The sequence below is a fragment of the Cavia porcellus genome, unplaced genomic scaffold (assembly GCF_034190915.1).
Source record: "Cavia porcellus strain 051 isolate PalLab524CR breed Dunkin Hartley unplaced genomic scaffold, mCavPor4.1 scaffold_4, whole genome shotgun sequence".
In the NCBI taxonomy this organism is placed as follows: Eukaryota; Metazoa; Chordata; class Mammalia; order Rodentia; family Caviidae; genus Cavia; species Cavia porcellus.
In genome coordinates this window covers 60,725,967-60,747,365 of record NW_026947487.1, presented here as the reverse complement: position 1 = coordinate 60,747,365, position 21,399 = coordinate 60,725,967, and the positions used below count along the sequence as shown (strand labels likewise).

At 48.2% G+C, this 21,399-nt stretch overlaps 1 protein-coding gene across 3 annotated transcripts in view; it reads left to right on the top strand.

The window, feature by feature from the left end:
• Positions 1-20,872, top strand: part of Nod2 (nucleotide binding oligomerization domain containing 2) — a 34,313-nt gene extending 13,441 nt beyond the window's left edge. For 2 of the 3 annotated variants that reach the window (XM_003477684.5, XM_063247136.1), the window contains exons 4-12: positions 1,684-3,490; positions 7,253-7,336; positions 7,539-7,622; positions 9,749-9,832; positions 11,533-11,616; positions 12,065-12,148; positions 14,370-14,453; positions 17,035-17,118; positions 18,667-20,872. In XM_003477684.5, the coding sequence (XP_003477732.2) occupies positions 1,684-3,490; positions 7,253-7,336; positions 7,539-7,622; positions 9,749-9,832; positions 11,533-11,616; positions 12,065-12,148; positions 14,370-14,453; positions 17,035-17,118; positions 18,667-18,739 (2,468 nt within the window). In that variant the 3' untranslated portion in view covers positions 18,740-20,872. Of the gene's footprint in view, positions 1-1,683; positions 3,491-7,252; positions 7,337-7,538; positions 7,623-9,748; positions 9,833-11,532; positions 11,617-12,064; positions 12,149-14,369; positions 14,465-17,034; positions 17,119-18,666 lie in introns of all 3 variants that reach the window. The other variant, XR_010046928.1, reaches the window with a different exon arrangement.
• The last annotated feature ends 527 nt before the right edge of the window (positions 20,873-21,399 follow it).

Genomic DNA, 21,399 nt, shown 5'->3' with positions numbered 1-21,399 from the left:
GTGGTGAGGAAACCGTGTGGCTGGCTGGCTGGCTGGGGGTCTGTGCTTGGATGTGGGTGTCCACATCGCCTCCAAGAACATGGTACAGACATCACTGCACAGACAAAGCTGGCCATGTCATAGTGTAAGGCACTTCCAGAATGACAACTGATGTGTGATCATTTCTCTTCCAAATGAGGGAGACTTTATTTTTGGAGGGTTTTAGGATTGTTGGTGATGGCTGGGAATCTGTGTTGGAAGTCAGGCTTTTGGAAAGGAAGATATGTTTCTTCTGATGTCTGCCTAGAGCTGCTGATATATCCGGGGGTCAGAAACAGTGACAATAATCATCAGCTCTGTGAACAGAAGAGACAGCAAAAACTGGGTGTGGTACCACACGCTTGTAGACTTGCCAGTGTGGGAGGCTGAGGCAAGAGGATTGCTTGAGCCCAGTAGTTTGGAGCCACTCTGGGCAGCATAACAAGACCCTGTCTAAAGAAGAAGGAGAAAGAGAAAAAGAAAAGGTGACACAGACATAGAGCACCTGCTTTGTATGACTGTGCAAGGACTTCAGAGAGCTGATCTCTTCTGTGCAGTTACTTGTTGGCCTCTGGTTTGAGAGCAGGTGGGCTTGGCTGTGGGTCATGAGGCTGTGAGGAGTTGAACTATGCTGCCATCCTGCCAGCCTAGGACTCTGGACCAGCACTTCCCCATTTTCTGAAACGGCAATTACACACTGGCACAGGAAGTGAGTTAAATGTGGTGGTACCAGGGTGATACCAGCCAAGCAGCAGCCTTCTGGATGTACTCTGGGCTCAAGAGCTTTTCCTGCAAAGGCAGGGAGCAGGGATGAAGACATGCAGGCAGGAGCAGAGGATCTTGTTTGGTGCTTGGTCTGGGTGTCCTGGTGACCCAGAAGCCCTGCAGTGCCAACCTTGGTAGATTATGTAGGTTTGTCTCCCCGCCTTCAGGTCTCTGACCACATCACCTCTGTGGAGTCCTTCTTACCTTGTAAGGAATGTAGTCCCAGTTTCCAGGGGTCAGAACATGGACATCTTTGGGTGGGGGGTGGTGGTGGTGGTATGTGTGTTGTGCCTACTGTATTCATTAATAATACAGTAATGCATTTGTGATTGTTTATCCAGTGTCACACATTTTTCTAAGCCCCATCTTATCTCAGTGCCTCAGGAGCACTGGCTGGTTGTCCTGTGTTTGCAGGTAAGAACACTGAAGTGCAGACAGTTTGGTAGCTTGGCCAAGTTAGTGGTAGGCCAGGGTGTGTCTGACTTCAGACCCTGGCCTCCTGTGCTTTTTACATTCTGTTTCCCTTTAGAAAGAGGTAGTTGGGGGAGGGGTGGTGAATGGACTTGTCTTTGGCCATCTAGCCAATGTGGAGGGGCAGACATCTGAACACAGGTCTCCTGACTCCAGCCCAGCACTTTCTGGTGCCAATAATAATTGTGGCAACAGCCAATGTCTTTTGAGCACTTTCTGTTGGATGCTGTCCTTGGTCCTTGACATGAGTTATTTCTGTTGGTCCAGAGTTCTATAAGGTAGGGACCATCATTTTTTCAACCTTACAGGGGAGGAGACTGAACCTCATTGGGTCTTCTCTCCCATTGGCAACATCATAACCCCAGCCTGCTCTGTGGTTACTCCCATTCTGACCATAATCTCCGCACCATTACCTCTTCTGCCTTACAGCTGCTGAATGCCAGAGGTACATATCCAAGCTGAGGACCACAGTATCTGCTCAGTCCCGCTCTCTCAGTACCTACGATGGTGTGGAGAATCTCTGCCTGGAGGACATTTACACGGAGAATATCCTGGAGCTCCGGACGGAGGTGGGATCCCTGAAGAAGAGTCCTTCCACCCTGGGCCTGGAGGAGCTTTTCAGCACCCAAGGCCACCTCAATGAGGATGCAGACACTGTGCTGGTGGTGGGTGAGGCAGGTAGTGGCAAGAGCACACTCCTGCAGCGGCTCCACTTACTCTGGGCTACAGGGCGGGACTTCCAGGAGTTCCTCTTCGTCTTCCCGTTCAGCTGCAGGCAGCTCCAGTGTGTAACCAAACCTCTGTCTGTAAGGACGTTGCTCTTTGAGCACTGCTGTTGGCCTGATGTTGGTCAACAGGATGTCTTCCAGTTCCTCCTTGACCACCCTGACTGTGTGCTGCTAACCTTCGATGGCTTTGATGAGTTCAGGTTCAAGTTCACAGACCAAGTGCGTCACTGTTCCCCAGCTGACCCTACGTCGGTCCAGACTCTACTTTTCAACCTACTTCAGGGCAACTTGCTGAAGAATGCCCGCAAGGTGTTAACCAGTCGACCCGACGCGGTGTCAGCGTGCCTCAGGAAATACATACGCACCGAGTGTCACCTCAGGGGCTTCTCAGAGGAGGGCATCGAGCTATACTTGAGGAAGTGCCATCATGAACCTGGCGTAGCAGACCGTCTCATCCACTTGCTCCGAGCGACTTCAGTCCTGTATGGTTTGTGCCACCTTCCTGTGTTCTCATGGATGGTGTCTAAATGCCACCAGGAACTGTTGCTACAGAATGGGGGGTCCCCCCAAACCAGCACAGATATGTATCTTCTGATCCTGCAGCATTTTCTGCTGCATGCCTCCCCTCCAGAGGCTGTCTCCCGCGGCCTGGTACCTGGCCTCCTTCGGAGCAAGCTGCCCTCGCTCCTGCACCTCGGCCGCCTGGCCTTCTGGGGCTTGGGCAGGTGCTGCTATGTGTTTTCAGCTCAACAGCTCCAGAAGGCACAGGTCGACCCTGAGGACATTTCTCTTGGCTTCTTGGTGCGTGCCCAAGGTGTGGTGCCAGGGAGCACGGCACCCCTGGAATTCCTGCACATTACTTTCCAGTGCTTTTTTGCTGCATTCTACCTCGTGCTCTGTGTGGATGTGCCAAAAGCCTCGCTCAGACACCTCTTCAAGTGTCGCAGGCCAGGAAGCTCCCCACTGACCAGGCTGTTACCTGTACTGTGTGTCCAGAGCTCCAGAATCAAAGAGGGCAGTGTGGCAGCTTTGCTACAGAAGATCGAACCACACAACCTTCATCTCACTGCAGCCTTCCTGGCAGGGCTGTTGTCCCAGGAGCACCAGGATCTGCTAGCTGAGTGCCAGGCATCTGAGAAGGCTCTGCTCCAGCGCCATGCTTGTGCCCGCTGGTGTCTGGCCCGCAGCCTCCGCAAGCACTTCCATTGCATCCCGCCAGCCGTGCCAGGTGAGGCCAAGAGCATGCATGCTATGCCTGGCTTCGTCTCGCTCATCCGGAGCCTGTATGAGATGCAGGAGGAGCAGCTGGCCCGGGAGGCCGTAAGGGGGCTGGATATTGGGCACCTCAAGTTGACATTTTGCAGCGTGGGCCCAGCCGAGTGTGCTGCCCTGGCTTTTGTGCTGCGGCACCTCCAGCAGCCTGTGGCCCTGCAGCTGGACCACAACTCTGTGGGTGACATTGGCGTGGAGCAGCTGTTGCCCTGCATTGGCATCTGCAAGGCTCTTTAGTGAGTGTTGCTGGGAACTTCTGGTTGGGCATAGGACAACGACACTATCAAGAGTAGGAATGGGGGTGCATGGTTGGGATCCAGAACCTGGCCCTGGGCCCAATTCTGCTACTGTTCTGTATAATACAGGACAGACCTATTCCCAGGTTGGGGCTTTAATTTCAACACATGATAAGGAGAGCCCTACTTTGTTGAAAGTCGTAATAGGCTTGGTGTACTACACTTTCTGTACCTCATTACTGGGCTGTCATCAGGGACATTATTATCCCCGTTATTCTTGATTTGAGGCTCAGAGGAGGGAAGTAACTTGCCTGAGGTCACACAGAAAATGGTGAGCTAGATTTCACAAATTACATCTCTCTAGTCACAAGTTTCTTGCTCCCCACAAGTTGACTATGGATGCCCTCCCTGGGCTCTAGAGAAACCCTGAGGTCAGGTGCCATGTCGTATAATGTGTTTTTGTATGAGGATACTTCAAATTAAAGATGATTGTGCCCTATCAGAGCCTTTAAAATTCCAATAAGATGGACATTTCAGGTCCTGAGAGAAAAAATAGCTGAGGAGTTTTGCTCCACCCTTTCATTTCTTGGGGAGTGTGATATCCAGGGAGCACCGGGTAGTACCCTTACTGCTTCCTGCTGCCTGGTGAGGATGTGAGGTTTTGATCTTTGTGCCCTTCCGTGGCTCAGGGCAGGTCAGAGCAGGGACATGCCCATGCCCAGACCACTTTCCCTCCAGACCTTGAAAGGAGATGTCATGCCAGCTCCTCTTTTGAGCCTTTGAGAAAGCAGAAGTTGTAGATTAAAGTTAAAATCTATTCACAACCTCCTGGGGCTTTGGGGCTACTTTCAGCTGACCTTAATTGATGCCGATCAAAGGACAAGACTCTCCTTGAATGCATTAGGATGTTTATTTTCTCTGAGGCTTTTCTCATAAAACAAACACAGTCATCTACTCGAACCTGTGCAATGACTTGCTAACCCTTACACAGGGCCTGAGGCCATAAATTTATACACAATCTAAAATGTGTATACTTACCATAATATGTATATTATACACAGGATCTTGAAAGGGACAGATGTCACACTTAAATTGCGAAATTAGGGGGAATTTAATAAAAGGACTGTCTATAGAGCTGAGGGCAGGAGTCAGGAAGAATGAAGAGGGCTGAGCAAGGATCCCGGGGCTAGGAGCAGGTCATGGACATGGGGCAGGGAGGGGAAAGGCAGTACTTAGCAGCTGAGAGGAAGGTATGAGGGCCACCTGAGCTTAGCAAGCTGGGATCTAGAGGAGCAAAACCTAGCTCCTGCTCTCCTCCTGACTCCACTTCCTGCTAGTGGTGCCATCCACACAGGTATCCATCCACCTCCCAGGCCCAAGGGCTTGGAAGAGGAGGGGGAGAGTGGATCTGGCCAGGTAAAAGAAATGCAACCAGCACAACTGTCCATTTCCTTTAGAGGGAAATAGCTTGGTACTCTGACTGGGGAATTTGGAGACCTTCTGTCGAAGGTACTGATAGAAATTTGAATGTGTGTTTCTCTGGATAAGGGAGCCATAGTTTTTACCAAGTTCTCAAAGTAGTCCTTGAACCTTGAAGAGACCAGGTACCACTCAGCTGGATGATGCCAGCAGACCATCCCATCCTGAGAATTCTTGAGTGGGTTTTATTTTTTTCAACTAGGAATATTCATTTGACAGCCCCACCCCATCCTGGTGGTATGTAGGGGCTAGGGAGCCTGTGGATCTGTCTTTAGTTACAAATAATAGTGAGGCTGACCTGGTTATAGCTTGTGATACTCAGATGGCAGTAGGCAAAGTTGCCTGTTGAAACACAGATTCCTAGGTCTGTACTTAGTAATTCACTTTCACTGGGTTTGGGCTGGGTCCTCGGAATCTGTACATTTAGCAGATATCACTAGCGATTCTGTTATGGTTGGTGTCACACTGTGGGAACTTCTCGTAGACAGGAATCAGCTTGATTTTTGTAATCAGTTGCTGTGGTTTGGATAAATGTCCCTTAGATGTTTTGTGTTAAAAGCTTGTTCCCCAGGGTAGCGTTATGGGGTGCTGATGGAATCTTTTTTAGGTAGGCCCTTGTGGAAGGTCTTTAGGATATTATAGAGATGTCCTTGAAGGGGATCATGTGACCCTAGTCCATTTTTCTTCCTCTTCATTCATGATGCAAGCAGCTTTGCTCCTTTATACACTCCAGCCATGGTGTGCTGCCTTGCCACAGGCCCCAAAGCCATTGGCACCTATAGCTAATGTACATAACTCCTAAAAGTATGTGTCAAAATAACCTTTTCCTTTTATAAGTTAATTACCTTAGGTATTTTGTTATAGTGATGGCAAGCTGACACAATAGTTAAAGTCCTTGACTAAGTCTAGTGCTTCTTACCCTACAAACAACTGTGAGGCTGCTCTCTCTGTGTGTATGTGTATTCACAGAGGGAGAGAAGAAAAGAGGAAGGGAGAAAGGGGGACTGGCAGTTCTCCCACAGTGCCAGGCAGTGTCTCACCCACTCGAGTTTCCATGCCAACAGAAACCCACAGCCTCTAGGAAACCCAGTATGCCGAGTGCCCCCATGCAGGCTTCTTTAGAACTTGGCTTCCTCTGACTCAAGGGTGATGGAATTTTTGGCTGTGACCCACAGCCAGTGAGAGGTCAAGTAAGTGAGTGGGCACACCAGAACCAAAGCTTCATGAAATGGCTCTCCCTTGTTAAGTCTGACGCACTCCACTCTCTTCTTCTGTCTGCTCTATTTCAGTTTTTAAAATGTTGCTCAGGACCTTCAAGGTTGGTTTCCTGGCCCATTCTTGGGTCACAGGCTCTGGAGAACCAGAGAAAGCCACAAGGGGGAGACTTTGGTGTGGTGGTTAGGAGTGGGGTTTGGGGCCAGACTTCACTGTGTGACTTTAGCAGCCACTCCCTATATCTGTACCTCAGTTTCTTTCTCTCCAGTGGACTTAATTGTAGCACCTTTTTTATGGGTGGTAGTGAGGGTTAAATAAGGTTACTGTTGGGAAGTGCCAGGCACATCAAGGCTGCCTACAGGCTCATGCTGATGACTTTGCTCTGGGCTGAGTGCTCCCAGGGCTTCATGTGAGGGTGAGGCTGGCAGTGGCATTGTTCTCTTCTTGTAGATGAAGGGACCAGCAAATGGCTGGTGTGCAACTGAGGGATTCCAGTACCTGGGAAGATAACCACTTAGCCAGGGCCTTCCAAATTGGCCTGAAGATGAAGAACCATATGCACCACAGATGTTAAAATACATAGATTCCTGAGTCCTGCCTCATATAGAATCGCAGGCTCCAGGGTGGGGGTCTGAGCATCTGCATTTTATGGAAGCTTTCAGGTGACCTCTTGATCAGGTGAGTTGTAGGCATGATGCCCCAAGATGGTTCTGGCTGATCTTTCTTGCAGATCAACTCTTTTCCACCTTGGGGCCATAGGGAGGCTGCTGTGATGATGGCTGTCCTCTTGTGGGGATGGAAACTGGGCTTCAAGTTAGATCGGTGACTTTTGGAGGATGGAAGTGTTCTTAAGTAGGGACTCTGAGTCCCTACTTCTTGGATTGTCTCCATCATAGTCAGCTCCCTGATCAGAGATGCTGGGGGTTTTCTGGGGTGTTCTGTCCTGGTGATTTCCAGAAACACAGATGCTGGCATTTAGGGGTTGAGTGAGTATTTTGGGGATACTTTATACATTTCTTTCATTTTATCAATGCGACTTTTGAATTAATTTATTTTTGTCTTTTTTAGTTTGCGTGATAACAATATCTCAGACCGAGGCATCTGCAAGCTCATCGAGCATGCTCTACACTATGGGCAACTGCAGAAGTTGGCGTGAGTTGGGCTGGGCTGTGGGCACTGGGCCTTGGGTGCCCCAGTCTCACTCCAGGCCCAGCTGCCTGGGCAGCTATGAGTGAGAGACGGGCTGGGGCAGGGATGTTGCATGGAGGGTTCAGGGTGACTCCTGGACAGCTTGGGTTTAAGGGTTCCCTGGCCATGTGCCTCATCTCATGTCCTCTGTCTCTGGATACAACAGTCTGTTCAACAACAAACTGACAGATGGCTGCGCACATGCCATGGCCAAGCTCCTTGAGTGCAACCAGAACTTCTTGGCATTGAGGTGAGCCCTGGGTTTCATTGTGCCTTGGAAACTAATGTTCCACAGCCAAGTCAGTGTGGTCCAATTTCCAACATGGCCTGGTTGCCAATGGGCTTGTTACTGAATGCAGGATGGCCAGAACTGGGTTTCTCCAGTGCTGTGGCCTCCTCTGGGGCAGCACTGCTGAGGTCTTCCTGCCCTCTGGACCTTCAGCCCTCAGGGAGAACAAGTTTCCAAGCTCTTTTCTTTTTGTCTCTTGAGTATGACAAACTTTCTGGAGGTAAAGGCTCCCTGATGCATATCGAGTGGGGGCGTGCACACTCACTTGCTTCCAGAAGGGTGGCAGCCTTTGACTGCTGTGCTCCCAGAGGCTTTTTTTTTTTTTTTTTTTTGTGGTACGGGAGATCAAACTCATGACCTTGTGCTTGCCATGCCGCTGAGCAATTTCCCGGCCCCTCCCAGAGGCTTTTCAATATTTGGAGCCGGCAAAGTTTGTGCCTCTGTCCAGAAGGCCTGCTATCCTGCTGCTCCCAAGTCTCCTGGCCTTGCCTAGAGTCTCTGTTCTGGGAGATGCCACTGAAATGGCCCTCCAGTTGGTCCCTGGGTTGGCTTGGCTTTCCATTTTGGTCTTGCCTCTTTCTGAGGAACTGCTTCCAATAATTCTTTTCACTTGCTGGGATGGATTTGAGGATGGAAGCTACCATTTAAAAATTTGGCCATGGAGCTTGATCTCTGCCAGGACTGCTGAGTCTGAGCCTAGCAAGATTCTGTTCTGCCATTCTCGCCCCCCAGCCCATCTGCCCAGGGAGGAGTATAGGTAGCACAGGGTGCTAGAATTTGTGGTCAGTGCATTATCACTTGACAGCAGGGGCTTTGGAGCCATGATGTGTAAATCTAGGAACCCCAAGATTTGAAACCTCATTGGCTACCTGAGCTGGGGCTAGCTTCCTGTCTCTGTGCCTATTTCCTTTCCTGTAGAGTGAGGATAATGGTTATAGCCAACTCAGAGGTGGTTGGGGGGCGGTGAGTTAATGTATGTAAAGCGCTGGTGCCGTACAGTAAGTGCTTTATATAGCAAGCTCAGCGAAAGCTCGTGGGTAAATTATGTAAGCTCACAGATTGTGTATCCTTATGCTAAGGCCTCCAAGAAGGAATTAGATGTGCAACAGATTTACTGGAGAAAATGTCTCCAAGTTTGAATGAAGAGGGAGCTTGGGGAGGCTGGGACATGTGATCCTACATGAAAAGAGAGAAGGGAGGAAGAAAGGTAAGAAGATTGGGAGGAACGTGGACTTCAGTGGGCCTCTGGGGGGCCCAGTCTGCCTTGCAGGGTGGTCTCCTGGTCTAAATCACTGGCTGGCCACAAGTTATGGGGTTGGATTTCAGAGCACAGCAGCCTGAAGGAAAAACTCCAGAGAGCTGAAGTTGGGGGTCTCAGAAACATAATCTCATGACCCCAATCCCTTTTCCAAGGAGATAACACCTGCCTCATAAGGTTGTTGCAAGCCAGAGTGACCCCAAACTCTTCAAAAGATGAAAGCACATGATGTTTATTGCAGAGAGCTGGGAGTTGTGAGTGAGAGTTCCAGGGGCTTCTCAGATACTCACAGAGGGATGTGAATGTGGCTGCAGCTGGAGCCTTCCTTGCTGGGATCCCGCATGCACTTTCTGCTGCAGCAGCCCTCTGGGGGTTAGCAAGGAGCGCTCTCAGAAAGCTCCATAGGATCCCTGTTCAGCCGCCTCGACCTGTCCTGGGATCTCGCAGAACAGGTAGATAGGTGGTTCTGTGGCTACAGAGGATCTGGAAAGTTCACACTGAGGCTGTCTGACATCAAGAAAGAACAGGTGACAGTGAGTCATCCTAATCCCCTGGGGAAACCACCTTCCAGGAAACTACCTGCTGCGCTTCCTGCCAGACCTGTTACACTGCTTTGCAAAATAAGTGCTTCTTTCCTTTCACTGCTAAAAAACAAAGTGGAGGTTGTTGGAGCCACTGAACCACATTGACTGGGCCACACTGGTGGCTGCACCTGTCTGGGAGAGGCCTGCAGAGCTGGAGAGAGAAGAGGCTCTCCCTTCCCCGCACACTGACAGGTCTTTCTCCTGTCCATGCCTGTACTTTCAGCCTCCTCTGTCCTTCCTTCCAGGCTTGGGAACAACCATATCACGGCTGCAGGCGCACAAGTGCTAGCCCAGGGGCTCCGGAGGAATGCCTCCCTGCAGTTTTTGGGGTAGGTTGGATTCTGGACAAAGGGCCTACATGTAGTTCAGGGCTTTTGAGAATTTAGGTGCAGGTGAAACACTTTGCCAGGAGGCCCCAGAGGAGAGTGGGAGAGGGTTGGCCTTAGGCTTCCTCTGCTTGGCTTCTTCACCTGATAAACAGGATGTTCCTGGTGACAGGGCAGGGAGAGGGCAAAGCCTGTGGTAGGGCAGGAAACCCGTAAGTCCGTGGGGATGCTCAGGGCTGGGCTATGGCTATACCGTGGAAGCATTTGTGCTTCTAGAGAACACGGTCACCTGAGCCCCTTACCAGAAGATAAAATGGAAATATCTAGGGGCAGGGCATCCAGGGTGAAGGTGTGGAGAAGGAGGAAAGGGACCCAGCAGGGGACATCCTTTGATCTCTGCCAGAGAGGGAGTCAAGTCTCATATACTGGGCCCCAAAGCAGGGCTTCCTCCGGTTGCTGGGCAGAGCAACTTCTCATAGGGTTGCACTCACACCATCCCCAGAAGACCCTGACTTGTGCAGACTGGAGTCCATCTGACAAAAGCAGATTTTAAAATCTAAGGCTGTAGAAAGAGAAAACAACCTTAGGGCCCTGGTGTTCCCCCAGTTCATAGGCAGGCAAGTTTCCTAGGAGCTCAGACCTAGCCATGCAAGTGTTGCTCCGGAAACCAGCACCTCTTTCATACTGTATCAGTAGCAACTGAGTCTAGAACAAAAGAGACCCCAGCCCCACGGAGCTGTTTTCCTCTTGCAGTCTCACCTGCCGCATGTTGCTTCCCTCTCAACATGTATTTATTAGGGTATCTGTTTGGGGTTTTCTGTGCTAAAACCCCAACCCCAAACACTATCATATGGTGCAAAGTGTTATATAACTTGCATATTTGTATTTGCTTTGTATTACCATCTTTTTAGATCATTGTGGTCTCATTCTTTAAAAGAAGAGCCGCATAGTGTTCCACCATTTGGATGCCTGATGCCTTAAATAGACAACTTAGGTTTTTGACCATCATAATGTCATGTCCCCAGGACATAGCGCCGTGTTCACTAAATTCTCACCCAATGAGTGAAAGCACAGTGAGCATCCTTATGCAGCTCTCCATGCTCACACTTACATGTGTACACCCAGGACAAGTCCCTATATGTATGATGGCCACAGCAAGGTGTGAGCTGGACTCCGCCTTCTGCAAAGGGATGTTTCCAAAGTATGGAGGAGCAGAGGAGGATACCCCAAAGGGAAAGGAGTTGGACACTGGGAAGGAATTGGAGGAATTACAAGGAACAAAACATCAGGAGCTTGCTTATGGAGGAAGAATTAGACTTGCTCCCAGTGGTGCCCCAGGGCAGTTACAGATTTGAGAGTGTCAGCTACCTGAAGGAAATATGAACTAAAATGTTTGGAAAAATATCACAGCCATGTGAATTACAGTTGAGAGCAAGTTTCCCAACTCTGAGGATATAGGCTAGGTGGGCCTCTATTATTGTTGAACTGATTTAAAGTCTCTGAAAAATCTGGGTAATGTTGGCCATCCCACCACAAAGACGGCAGCAGGTCTACTTTGGTAATGTGTTCCCATGAGACCTCCTCAGGACTGGGTGGCCCTGCCCCTCCTCACTGGGACTGGAGAAAACAGCAGCACTAGCTTGAGTCTAGAGTATGCAGCAGGTACTCACTCATTCTCCTTGGACTCTGTTTGGGCTTTGCAGGTTCTGGGGCAACACTGTGGGTGACGAGGGTGCTCAGGCCCTGGCTGAAGCCTTGGGTGACCACCAGAGCTTGAAGTGGCTCAGGTAAGCTGCAAGATCTGATCTGCATTTGTTATACTAGGGGTACTTGGGCCAGTTCTGAAGATAACTGAACTGCATTTCATCTGCTCTGTACTGGGCAGCAGGGTGCAGGAGAAAGACCACTGGATTTGGAGGCAGGATGTTAAGAGACCTTTCTAGGGGACTTTGGAAATGACCCTCCCCTCTTGGGCTCTTGATTCTCTAGTGGAATCAGTCACTTTTGTCTTGAAGCTAATTCCAATGCATTGATAGTGGCTGCCCAGTGTGCCCCATTGAGAAGACTTCTAAAGCTGTTCCTGGGCTTAGTGATTGTTGTAATGAATTAGCAATGCCCAAAATAAAGTACTCGAGGGTAAGGCTGTTGCCAGACAGTTTGCCCTTCACTGGCTAGCTTGTCTCTGAGGTTTCCCCTTGCTCTGACACATTTTTACTTTATGCTTATTATTTCCAGCCTGGTGGGGAACAGCATCGGCAGCATGGGTGCCCAAGCCTTGGCACAGATGTTGGAAAAGAATGTGGCACTAGAAGAACTCTGGTGAGTTTGGAGGATTCTCTGTCTTTCTTGATAGCCTGGCCTCATCCAGGGAGCAGCTCTGTGGATAAGATGAAAGTTGATTGCTGGGTGACTGATGATATTTGCTTTTATGTACTGAGTGGTACAAAGAGTCTCGAACTATGTGTATAGCTGCTAATTCTTTTTATTCAATTATATTTATTGGTTTTCTGGGTTGCTTACTAACTGCACATGGCATAATGGTTAAAAGTACAGACTATAGAATCAAGCAGGCTGTTAACTTAGGCAAATTAAACAACAACCTCTGAGTCTCAAGTTTCTTACCTATAATATTAGGGTAAGAATTCATCCAAGTGTAAAAAGATGTTTGTAAGAACATCTGCCAGTGAATAGCTTAATATAGTGCCTGGCATATGTGTAAGCACTCTATAAATGTTAAATGGCAGCAGTGGTAAAGTTACTACTACTGTTGCTTCTACTGCTAAGGTGTAGTCTACTACCAGTACTATGCTTGCTACTAGTAGTGAGGCTTTGTTATTTTAAAGTGAATTGGAGATTCTAAGAACCCGAGCATTAGAAGCAGGGCTCACCTTGGAGCATGATGGTGTTGGGAATATTTGAAAAATGAATCAGGAATTATGTTTACTCTGTTGACCTGAAGAGGTTCCTAGTTTTCCATCCTTTAGATGCCATAAGAGAGTCTTCAGCCCCAGGGACATCTTTGCAGTTCCAAATATACTAGGAAGATAAAATGCTGAATGTTGATTTTTTCCAGGAAGTAGAAAAGCACTACTCCATATAAGCAAAGTATAGGCATCACCACAAAATGGTTATTGTGAGTGGGCCTTGCCTATTGGCTGGGCCTATGAGCTCTGCTACAGTACCACTGATTATATCCTGATTGGACTTTGCCACTTATTTCTTGATAGAGGCAAAGCTTAGTGTCAGTACATCAATTACAATCACTATTGAAAAGAACAACTTGAGACAAGTTACATTTAGTAAAGTTTATTTGAGTAAAGACTGATTCACGAAGCAGGCAGCACTCAGAACCAGGAGAGTTCAGGAAGTTCCACTCAGCAATGTGGGCAGCCTGTATCTCTAGACGGGAAGAGTTTGGTGGGTTTCAGCTCTGTGTTTGCCTTATTTGGGCATGTTGTGATGAGTTGGCGACTGTAGCTGGCTGAAGCTTGGCTGCTATAATGGGCTGTATATGACAATCCTAGACCCTTCTTAAGGTTCAGTTTGTATACATTCTAAGTTAGGTTGCAATTTGCTGCATGAATTCTCAAAGTATGGAGGTAACTTCAGGCCAACTAAGTTTAACACTCAGTTCAACTTACCAAATAGAAAACCTCTACCTGTACAAGCTCAAATCATTGAAGGGTTTATTTTTGCACATATGGACAGTTTGGAGGTAGTAATATAGGACTGTTATTGTGACTACAATGAGCTAGCATGGGCCTTAGCACACACACACTGTCTCTCTTTCTCTCTTTTGTAGTAGAGGTGCAACCCAAGTCCCTTGCACTAAGCTGTATCTCCAGCCCTTTCTTTGTCTTTAAAATTTTGAGACATGATTTTCCTAAATCCCTAAGTGGCCCAGGTTAGCCTCAAATTTATTATCCTCCTGCTTCAGCCTTCCAGAGTGCTGGGGTTACAGGTATGTGACACCATGCCCAGCTTTGATTCTGTCTCTTTCTCTCATAGCCCTTAGCCTGTGGCTTTGTCCTCATCGTCACAAGATAGTTGCTCCAACTGCAGCAATTACTTATGTATTCCAGGATTTAGGATATATATCTGAGAAAGGCAAAAAGCACAGGTTGGCTGGGTCTCTCTCCTTGAAAAGCGTTCCTAGAAGCCCTCTTCAACTTCTCCGATGTATCAATGGCCATATGTAGTCACTTGGCCAACCCTCACTGCAGTGCAGAGTTAGAAATATGTTTTGTCTTCATTTGGCTGCCCCAAATGAAATAATATTCCCATTAATAAGAAAGAAACAAAACACGGGATATCAGGATCATAAAAGAAACTTGGATAGAAGAGTCTTGGAGTGAATTCTGTTGCACGGGTGTCCCTGAAATTGAAAATCCTGTTCTCTACTTTATCCATAAGTTTGTATTTTCAGATGTTAGCCTTTCTAAACAGAGGAGGTGGGGAAGCAGGGGTTAATCTTTATTGACATTGTCTTCTATAATTAATAACGATCGTATTGACTGGATTTTCCCCTTGTTCTCACCAGCCTGGAGGAGAACCACCTCTGCGATGAAGGTGTGTGTTCTCTCGCAGAAGGACTGAAGAGAAATTCAAGTTTGAAAGTGCTGAAGTAAGGAACCTGTAAGCAGATGACATTACTGACTTGACACCAAGGCAGCTTCCCGGCCATGGGCATTCGCATGTGGTGGATGGAAACAGCTCATGCTGGTCTGGGTGGATACAGATTCTGGCGCAGGCTGTGTAGCTGGGAGGTGGCCCCAGGAAGCTCTCAAGGGAGGTGGAGAAGGGATGTGTCCAGTTGAGGATGCTTTTTACCTCAGTTGTCACTGAAGGGAGCCCAGCATTACTTGAGTGTCATGGAGCCAGAGTAGAAGGTACCTGGTCACCCATCCAACCAGTGGGTGCGGGATTGGGGATATTTGTCCACCACGTACTTGTTGTATATTCATTCATTCATCTATGCACACATTTATCCACCTGTGTATTCGTGCAAGGAATGTTTCTGGTGTTCCTGCTCTGTGCCAGGCACCGCTTTGGGACACTGATGGTGGCAAGCTATTAAGGACAGGACCCCCTCCCCTCTCCTGCAGCTCTTAAATTCTGACCGGGGAGATAAAGCATAAACCAGAAAACACAGAAGTTCACTTCTAATTAAGGAGGAGATGTGACATGGAGTAGGTAGGGTTGCTGCTGGCTCAGTAAGGCCTCTCTGAGAGGTAGCATTTGGATTGGAACCTAATGGACAAGAAGAGGCCGCCTTGCTGAGGTATCAGGCCAGCGCATTCCAGGTTGGGGGATGGAACAGCAAGTGCAGAGGCCCTGGGCAGACACAGGTGTGGTGATTTGAGAACAGAATGTGCCCTGCCATTGGAATGGAACTAAGGTTCTAAGCCCCAGAAATGACTTGGATTCTGTTCTAAGGACAGTGGGAGGACTTCAGAGTTCTCATCAGGGTAATTGTGTGCTGACTTGTAGCACAGAGGATCATTTCTGTCCCTTTGTGTGGACAGAATGGAAACAGGATGGGGAAGGGGTCAGGAGAGCAGGCAGGAGCCCTGTCGTTGTCCAGCTGGAAGAAGAGGAAGCTTAGCTTAGACTCATGCAGCAGGCAAGGCCTGACTAAAGGGAGCTATGGCTCTGCAGGTACAAGAGCTGGAGAGCCAGACAGCAGCAGGCTGGGGATGGCACACTGAGGCCTTCTGTGGTGCTGGACTCTGGCCAGGGACCTGTGTCACGGGAGAGGACAGAGGATGTGTCAGGAGCCCACCTCATGGCCATCATGGTCTCTCCGAGGCTGATACCAGAGGTCTCACTTTGGGGGGCTTCAGGGCACCATGATGGCTCCTTTTGCTGGAGGAAGGTGACATCTGCCTGGGCAAATGTGGCCTGAGGAACACACTTGCCTCCAGAGCCGGGCAGACAGCTGCCTCTGAGCGGCTGTCAGCTCTGCTGCCAGACCGCCTTCCACTCTGAAGACATGTGTTTGTGCTGCTTTGTAGGGGGTAGGGAGTTGCCAATGTTTGGGGAAAACACTTCCGCATGGCACTTGGGTGCAAATGGGCTGGAGGCTTGGGCAAAGCCAGGATTTGTCTGGGCTGGATGTCAGCTTTGCATACAGGGGTGCCTTAGGCGCTACCTGGTCTACCAGCAGCCAAGTGTGGGTGTGGCAGGTTTGTCGCCTCTCATTGCTGTGGACTTGCCTCCTAACCCCAGCAGATGCCAGGCAGTGGTGGGCTAGGGCTTGTCCCACGCTACCTTGTTGCCAGCCTTATTATTCAGCATCTTGAACAATATCATCCCCCACTGTTTCCCTGTAAAAACCAAGCTGCTGCTATATTGTTAAAGAAAGAGAAATGCCCACCTCTTTCTTTTTCTATCTTTTTCTCTGTCAAGTGTTGGTTAGAGCCCAGGCCCTGCAACCAGGCAGCCTGGGTATAGACCCAGCCCCCCTGGTGCAGCTGTTTGTCCCTTGATGTGTGTCTCAGTTGCCTTGAGGGGTGACTGGCCCTTCTTCATGGGTTGGGATAGCCACTGACAGTGTAGGTATCAAGCTGACACAGCAAAGGACTGGAAAATGTTGACCGTTGTTTGGAGCATTGTCTTAGGGTCAGTGTGAAGGAAGCCTGCACTACGGAGGGTGGGAAGGCAGGAAGTGGACATGGCTAGAAGGCAAAGTAATAAGCACAAGGGTAGCACAGGAAGCCAGGGCTCTTACCCTGCCCTCCCTGACCATAGCCCATCTCCCCTCCCATTGCCAGCCACTTATGGCCTCTAACCCAAGGCATTATACATCCTGAGACCCCTCCTATGGAAATATTACTTTTGCTGATTATTTCCTACCAGTTAGAGACTATGCTGAGTGCTTTATCAAGGCCGTTCTTTGCTTAGTTCTTACATGCTACGAGCCAAGTGCTCTTTCAGGCTCATTTCACAGGTGACAATATTGAGATGAATTTAAGACCAAAAGGAAGCGCTATAGGTTGGATCTGAACCCTGGCACTAAAGCGGAGGTATTTAACCAAGGGCTACTTGATTGGATCAACTTGTCTGGTGAATGGATGCATTCACTGAGCCTCAGACAAGTGAGATCCATCTCGAGAGCAGAGGCAGGCTCCAGTAAGGCTGCTGTGACTGGACAGGCTTCAGGGGGGCCCAGCATCTCTAAACCTCTCGTTCCATCTCTTCTCCAGGCTCTCCAACAATAGCGTCACCTCACGGGGTGTAGAAGCCCTCCTACAGGCCCTTGAAAGCAACAACACCATCCTGGAAGTTTGGTAAAGTCCCTGGGAAAACCCATACCCTTCTCTGAGTCTGTTTCCTGTCAGTAAAATGAGTTCAGGGGAGAAAGGAACAACAGCATTTTTAAGCTCCTATCTGGCTCTGACATTTGGTATCATTCTGCTTGTGATAGATCCAGATCTCTGGCTGGAAAAGAAATCTATCTTCACATCTTTAAGCAGGGCCCAGTGCTTTCATTTTAAAACCAGAAGTATTTACTCTGAAACTTGTTGAACCCGGCTGCTATTCAGCTGGGCAGTACACCAGCCCTCATAGGCTGGGGATGTTGTATGTAGCCCTCTACAGCTTTGGACCCTGGAGGTGACTGCACCATGGTTTATTCATGTCTGTGTCACTGAAAGCCACAGCCCTTTATGCATTTTCAAAAAACAGCCTCAAAGATTAGCCAGGCTCAGTGCTACACACCTATAATCCCAGCAATCAGGAGGCTGAGGCAAGAGGATCATTCTGAGTTTGAGGCCAGCATGGGCTACATAGTGGGTTCAAAGCCAGCTTAAACTACATAGTGAGACCCTATCTCAAAGAAAAACAATAAAAATTGATCCTTCTTGTTTCCAAGAATCTATTTTTCACCCAGATAACAAATAGAAAGTTTGCCTGGTTTAACCCATCATGAGCAAATATCACTGCATATGTTTCAGACACTGATCCAGAGACCAGTATTTAAAAGCTAAGAGAATTCTCATAAAGATCTATATTCTAGGATTTTATCAAAAGAGCAGCGGCCCTGGAGCCCTGTATGCAATGCCAGTCTTTAGCCGGAGGAGGGAAAGAGGCCCCCCCCTAAGGACAGGCTTGCTCTGCTGGCTGTAAAACCATCAGGCCCATTGACTTAGAACTGGTACCCCGGCCGCTCTCCTGTATTTTACCTGCCTATCCCTGGTAGCTTGTGACCCCTGCTTTAAATATGCAGACTTTATCCTTCGCTCAAAGAAGCACATCAAAATAGCAGGAACTGTCGCTCTCAAATGGTGAAGGTAAAAGCAAGAATTTCTAAACTCTGCCCAGGGCTGAAGAGGTTTTACTTTCTGTGTGACTGTGTATCCTTGTAGCTTCCAAAATCATCATGTCCTGGGTGCCAGGGTGTTTTTTTTTTAAAACCATTGCACAGCCCTAAGAAATGTCACATTTTGTGTGCAGGGAATAAACTGGCAACAGGTCAGTATTTTAAAGGCTCTAACCCTTGTTGCCTGCCCACAGAGCTGGGGAGGGTGTTAGTACTTGATGGTTGCATTCTTGACAGATCAGGTTGTTGCCTGAAAAAGTGTGGCCTTGGGGAGTCTGTGGCCAGCTGGGGGCCTGGTGCTGCAGACTTTTTCTGCAGAGTCATGGAGCCTTGCTCATCACACAGAATGACTCATGAGCTGCCCTGGGTAACAGGGGATAAAATGGCACTGAATTCCCTCCCACAGGCCCAGAGAGTCAACCCTTCCCTGGCATGGGTTTGAAGGGTGCAGCTTCCCTTTGACAACCCTGCTCTAATTTTGTGCCTACTCAAACCCCTCTTCCTTTTATCCCTCCAGGCTCCGAGGCAACACTTTCTCCTCAGAGGAAATTGAGAAGCTCGGCCACAGGGACACCAGACTCTTGTTTTGATGCTTCCTGGTTGATGTTCCTCTCTGTTTGTGAGCAAGCCTGGATTTGGATGCTGGAAGCTGGATTATGTCTGGTAGAGCCCTGTCCTGTCCAGGGCTGAATTCATTTGCTGGGAGCACCGTGTCACCTTACCCCACCAGAAAAGTGCCTCAGTGTCCCAAGAATACTTTTCCTAATCTACTTCTGCCATCAAGTTCTTCTGGAAATTCCACCCATATGGGGCAGTTGCCACTGACCCTCCAAGGTCCTAGGGATGGACAAGAGAGTGTCTGTTGGCATAGAGATCTGGATCTATGTGAAAGATAACCCCTCCCCTTTACAACAAGGAGGAGAATTCAGGAAGCAGCTGTCAGCCCCTTCTCAATTTCTAGGTCACCCATGATGGCCATTCTTGCTCTGGTCCTCAGCTCATTCTGCTTGAGATCCGCTAGGACCCCAGGAAAGGGCTATGCCTCACCCTGCTCTCCTTCCTCATAAGACATTCTTGGAAGGAGACAAAGGACACCTTTTTGTTCCCTAAGACACTAGATTTGCAAGAAAAATATGACCACACTCCAGCTGGGATCATACATGGATCTTTATTTCCACTGAAATCAATTATTCTTTGCCAAGCCTTTGGAAACTGCTTCAGTCTAAATGTAGCTTTTTGAAATTAATCTGGGCCAGAATTTCAAATGGGCCCACTAGGCTTCTGGTTGATGTGTGTGAACTGAACTCTGACAACAGAGTTCTGGAATGCATCCATGAGAGACAGTTCCCTTTCATTCATGCAGAATGCTTTAGGATATATAGTCAGGGGTTAGAAGTTTACAAGGCCCCAACCAAATCTTTTCTTCTAAGCAAATGTCAAAGCCTTTATATTGTCAGGTGTTGCACATATATTACTTTATATATTATTATATGTGAAAACTGGTTACTATTTGTAAACTACTTTGTTTTATTCTCCCAGGTTGTTATTTTTATAGAAAATGTGACCATGAGCTTTCTGCTATAAATAATCATAGAGGAGAAAATTACTGAATTGCCAAAGCTGTTTTCATTGTGACCAAACATTTTTAAGTATTCCTAAAACTTGTCAAATTTTAAAGCACAGTGTTCTACCTGAAGGGCAGAAAATGATGTTTTCAACAAAGCAATTTATTGCTTAAGGCAAAAGCAATTCTTAGAAATAGGCTGGTAATCAAAACATATTTGGCTTCAGCTTGGAAGAGTCTAACCCAGTGTGAATTTTTAAACGGTGCAAGAACCTTGTGGTGCCCAGACTGAAAAGTTACAGCAAATGTTAAAAGGCCCCTGGATCTCCCTCAATTTTCTCCAAGCAGCTCCAGGAGTCTTTAACAGGAGAAGATAGAGAAGATTTGTGTGATTCTCCTCTACCACCAGCAGCTCTCCACACAGGCTTTGCTGAAATAATTCTTAGCTGCATTTAAGGAGCCCATGGCTCAAGTGGCCACTGGCCATGGTGAAGCCTGCTCCATGAAAGGTTTGGGTCACTGAATATGTGGCGTCCCATATGGAAGATGTCCATTAGCTCTCTAACTGGTGTCCCGTTCTACCCAGACCCTTATTCCTGGTTGGCAAGCAGGGGCAGGTGGAGATGGGTCTGCGTCCTCTGAAGGGTACACAGCAGCCCACTTGTGTGGCACCATGTTGGGTTGTAAATGCACTTTCCTTAGGTTCACACAGCAATGATTTATTAACCAGTGATGTTAGGACAGCCAGTGAATGAGCAAGTAGATGTGGTCTCTGTCCTCACAGTTCTTAGTTGAGGGTAGAGGAAAAGTCAGGCAGAAGGTAAGTACACTAGAAACTATATAAAAAGGCCCATTGAAAGAAATACTAGGAAGGAAATTGTTGTAGTTTGATCTTGAATGTCCCTAAAAGGCCCATGGGTTGAAAGTCTGACATCAGCCTGTGGTGCTATCAGAAAGTGATAGAACCTTTAGAAGGAGGGGACTATTGGGAGAAAGGAAATTAGGTCATTGGAGGTGTACCATGTGGCAGAGGTAAGCAGCCTCCTCTGCCACATGCTTCCACCATGATGTAGAGTCACCACAGGGCCAAAGCAATAGGCCCAAATGAACACAGACTGAAACCTCTGAAAGTGAACCAGAATAAATCTCCTTTTTGAGTTGTTTGTCTCAGGTATTTTGTAACAGAAATAGAAAGCTGACTTAAGCCTGGCATGGTGGTGCATTGTAATCGGGGAGGCTGAGGTAGGAGGATCATTGCAAGTTTGAGACCAGCCGGGCTAGTTTCAAAAAGCCCAAACAAACAAACAAACCCACCCCAGAAAACACATGGCTTAATAGAAATAAACAAATGTGCAAGATTGAGGCACTGTCTCCAGACTGAGAAGTTGATCTGAGATAGGTTCTCTCAGGAGGTGACAGGGAGCCTGTATCCTCAAGGATAGGAAGGGTTTGAACATTTCCTGAGTGATATGGGAGAGCATTAAAGTCACAGAGTCAGCTGTTTACAGCTCTGTCATGGGAAAGAGCTTGGTATGCATAGCAGGTTGAACTATGGCCCTCCAAGCTATCCAGGTCTTATCTCAGGGGCCTGTGAAGTCTACCTTACCTGGCAGAACTTTGCAGATATCTTAATTCAAGGATGTTGAAATGGAAGATGATCCTGGATTATTGTATAGGCCCTCAATA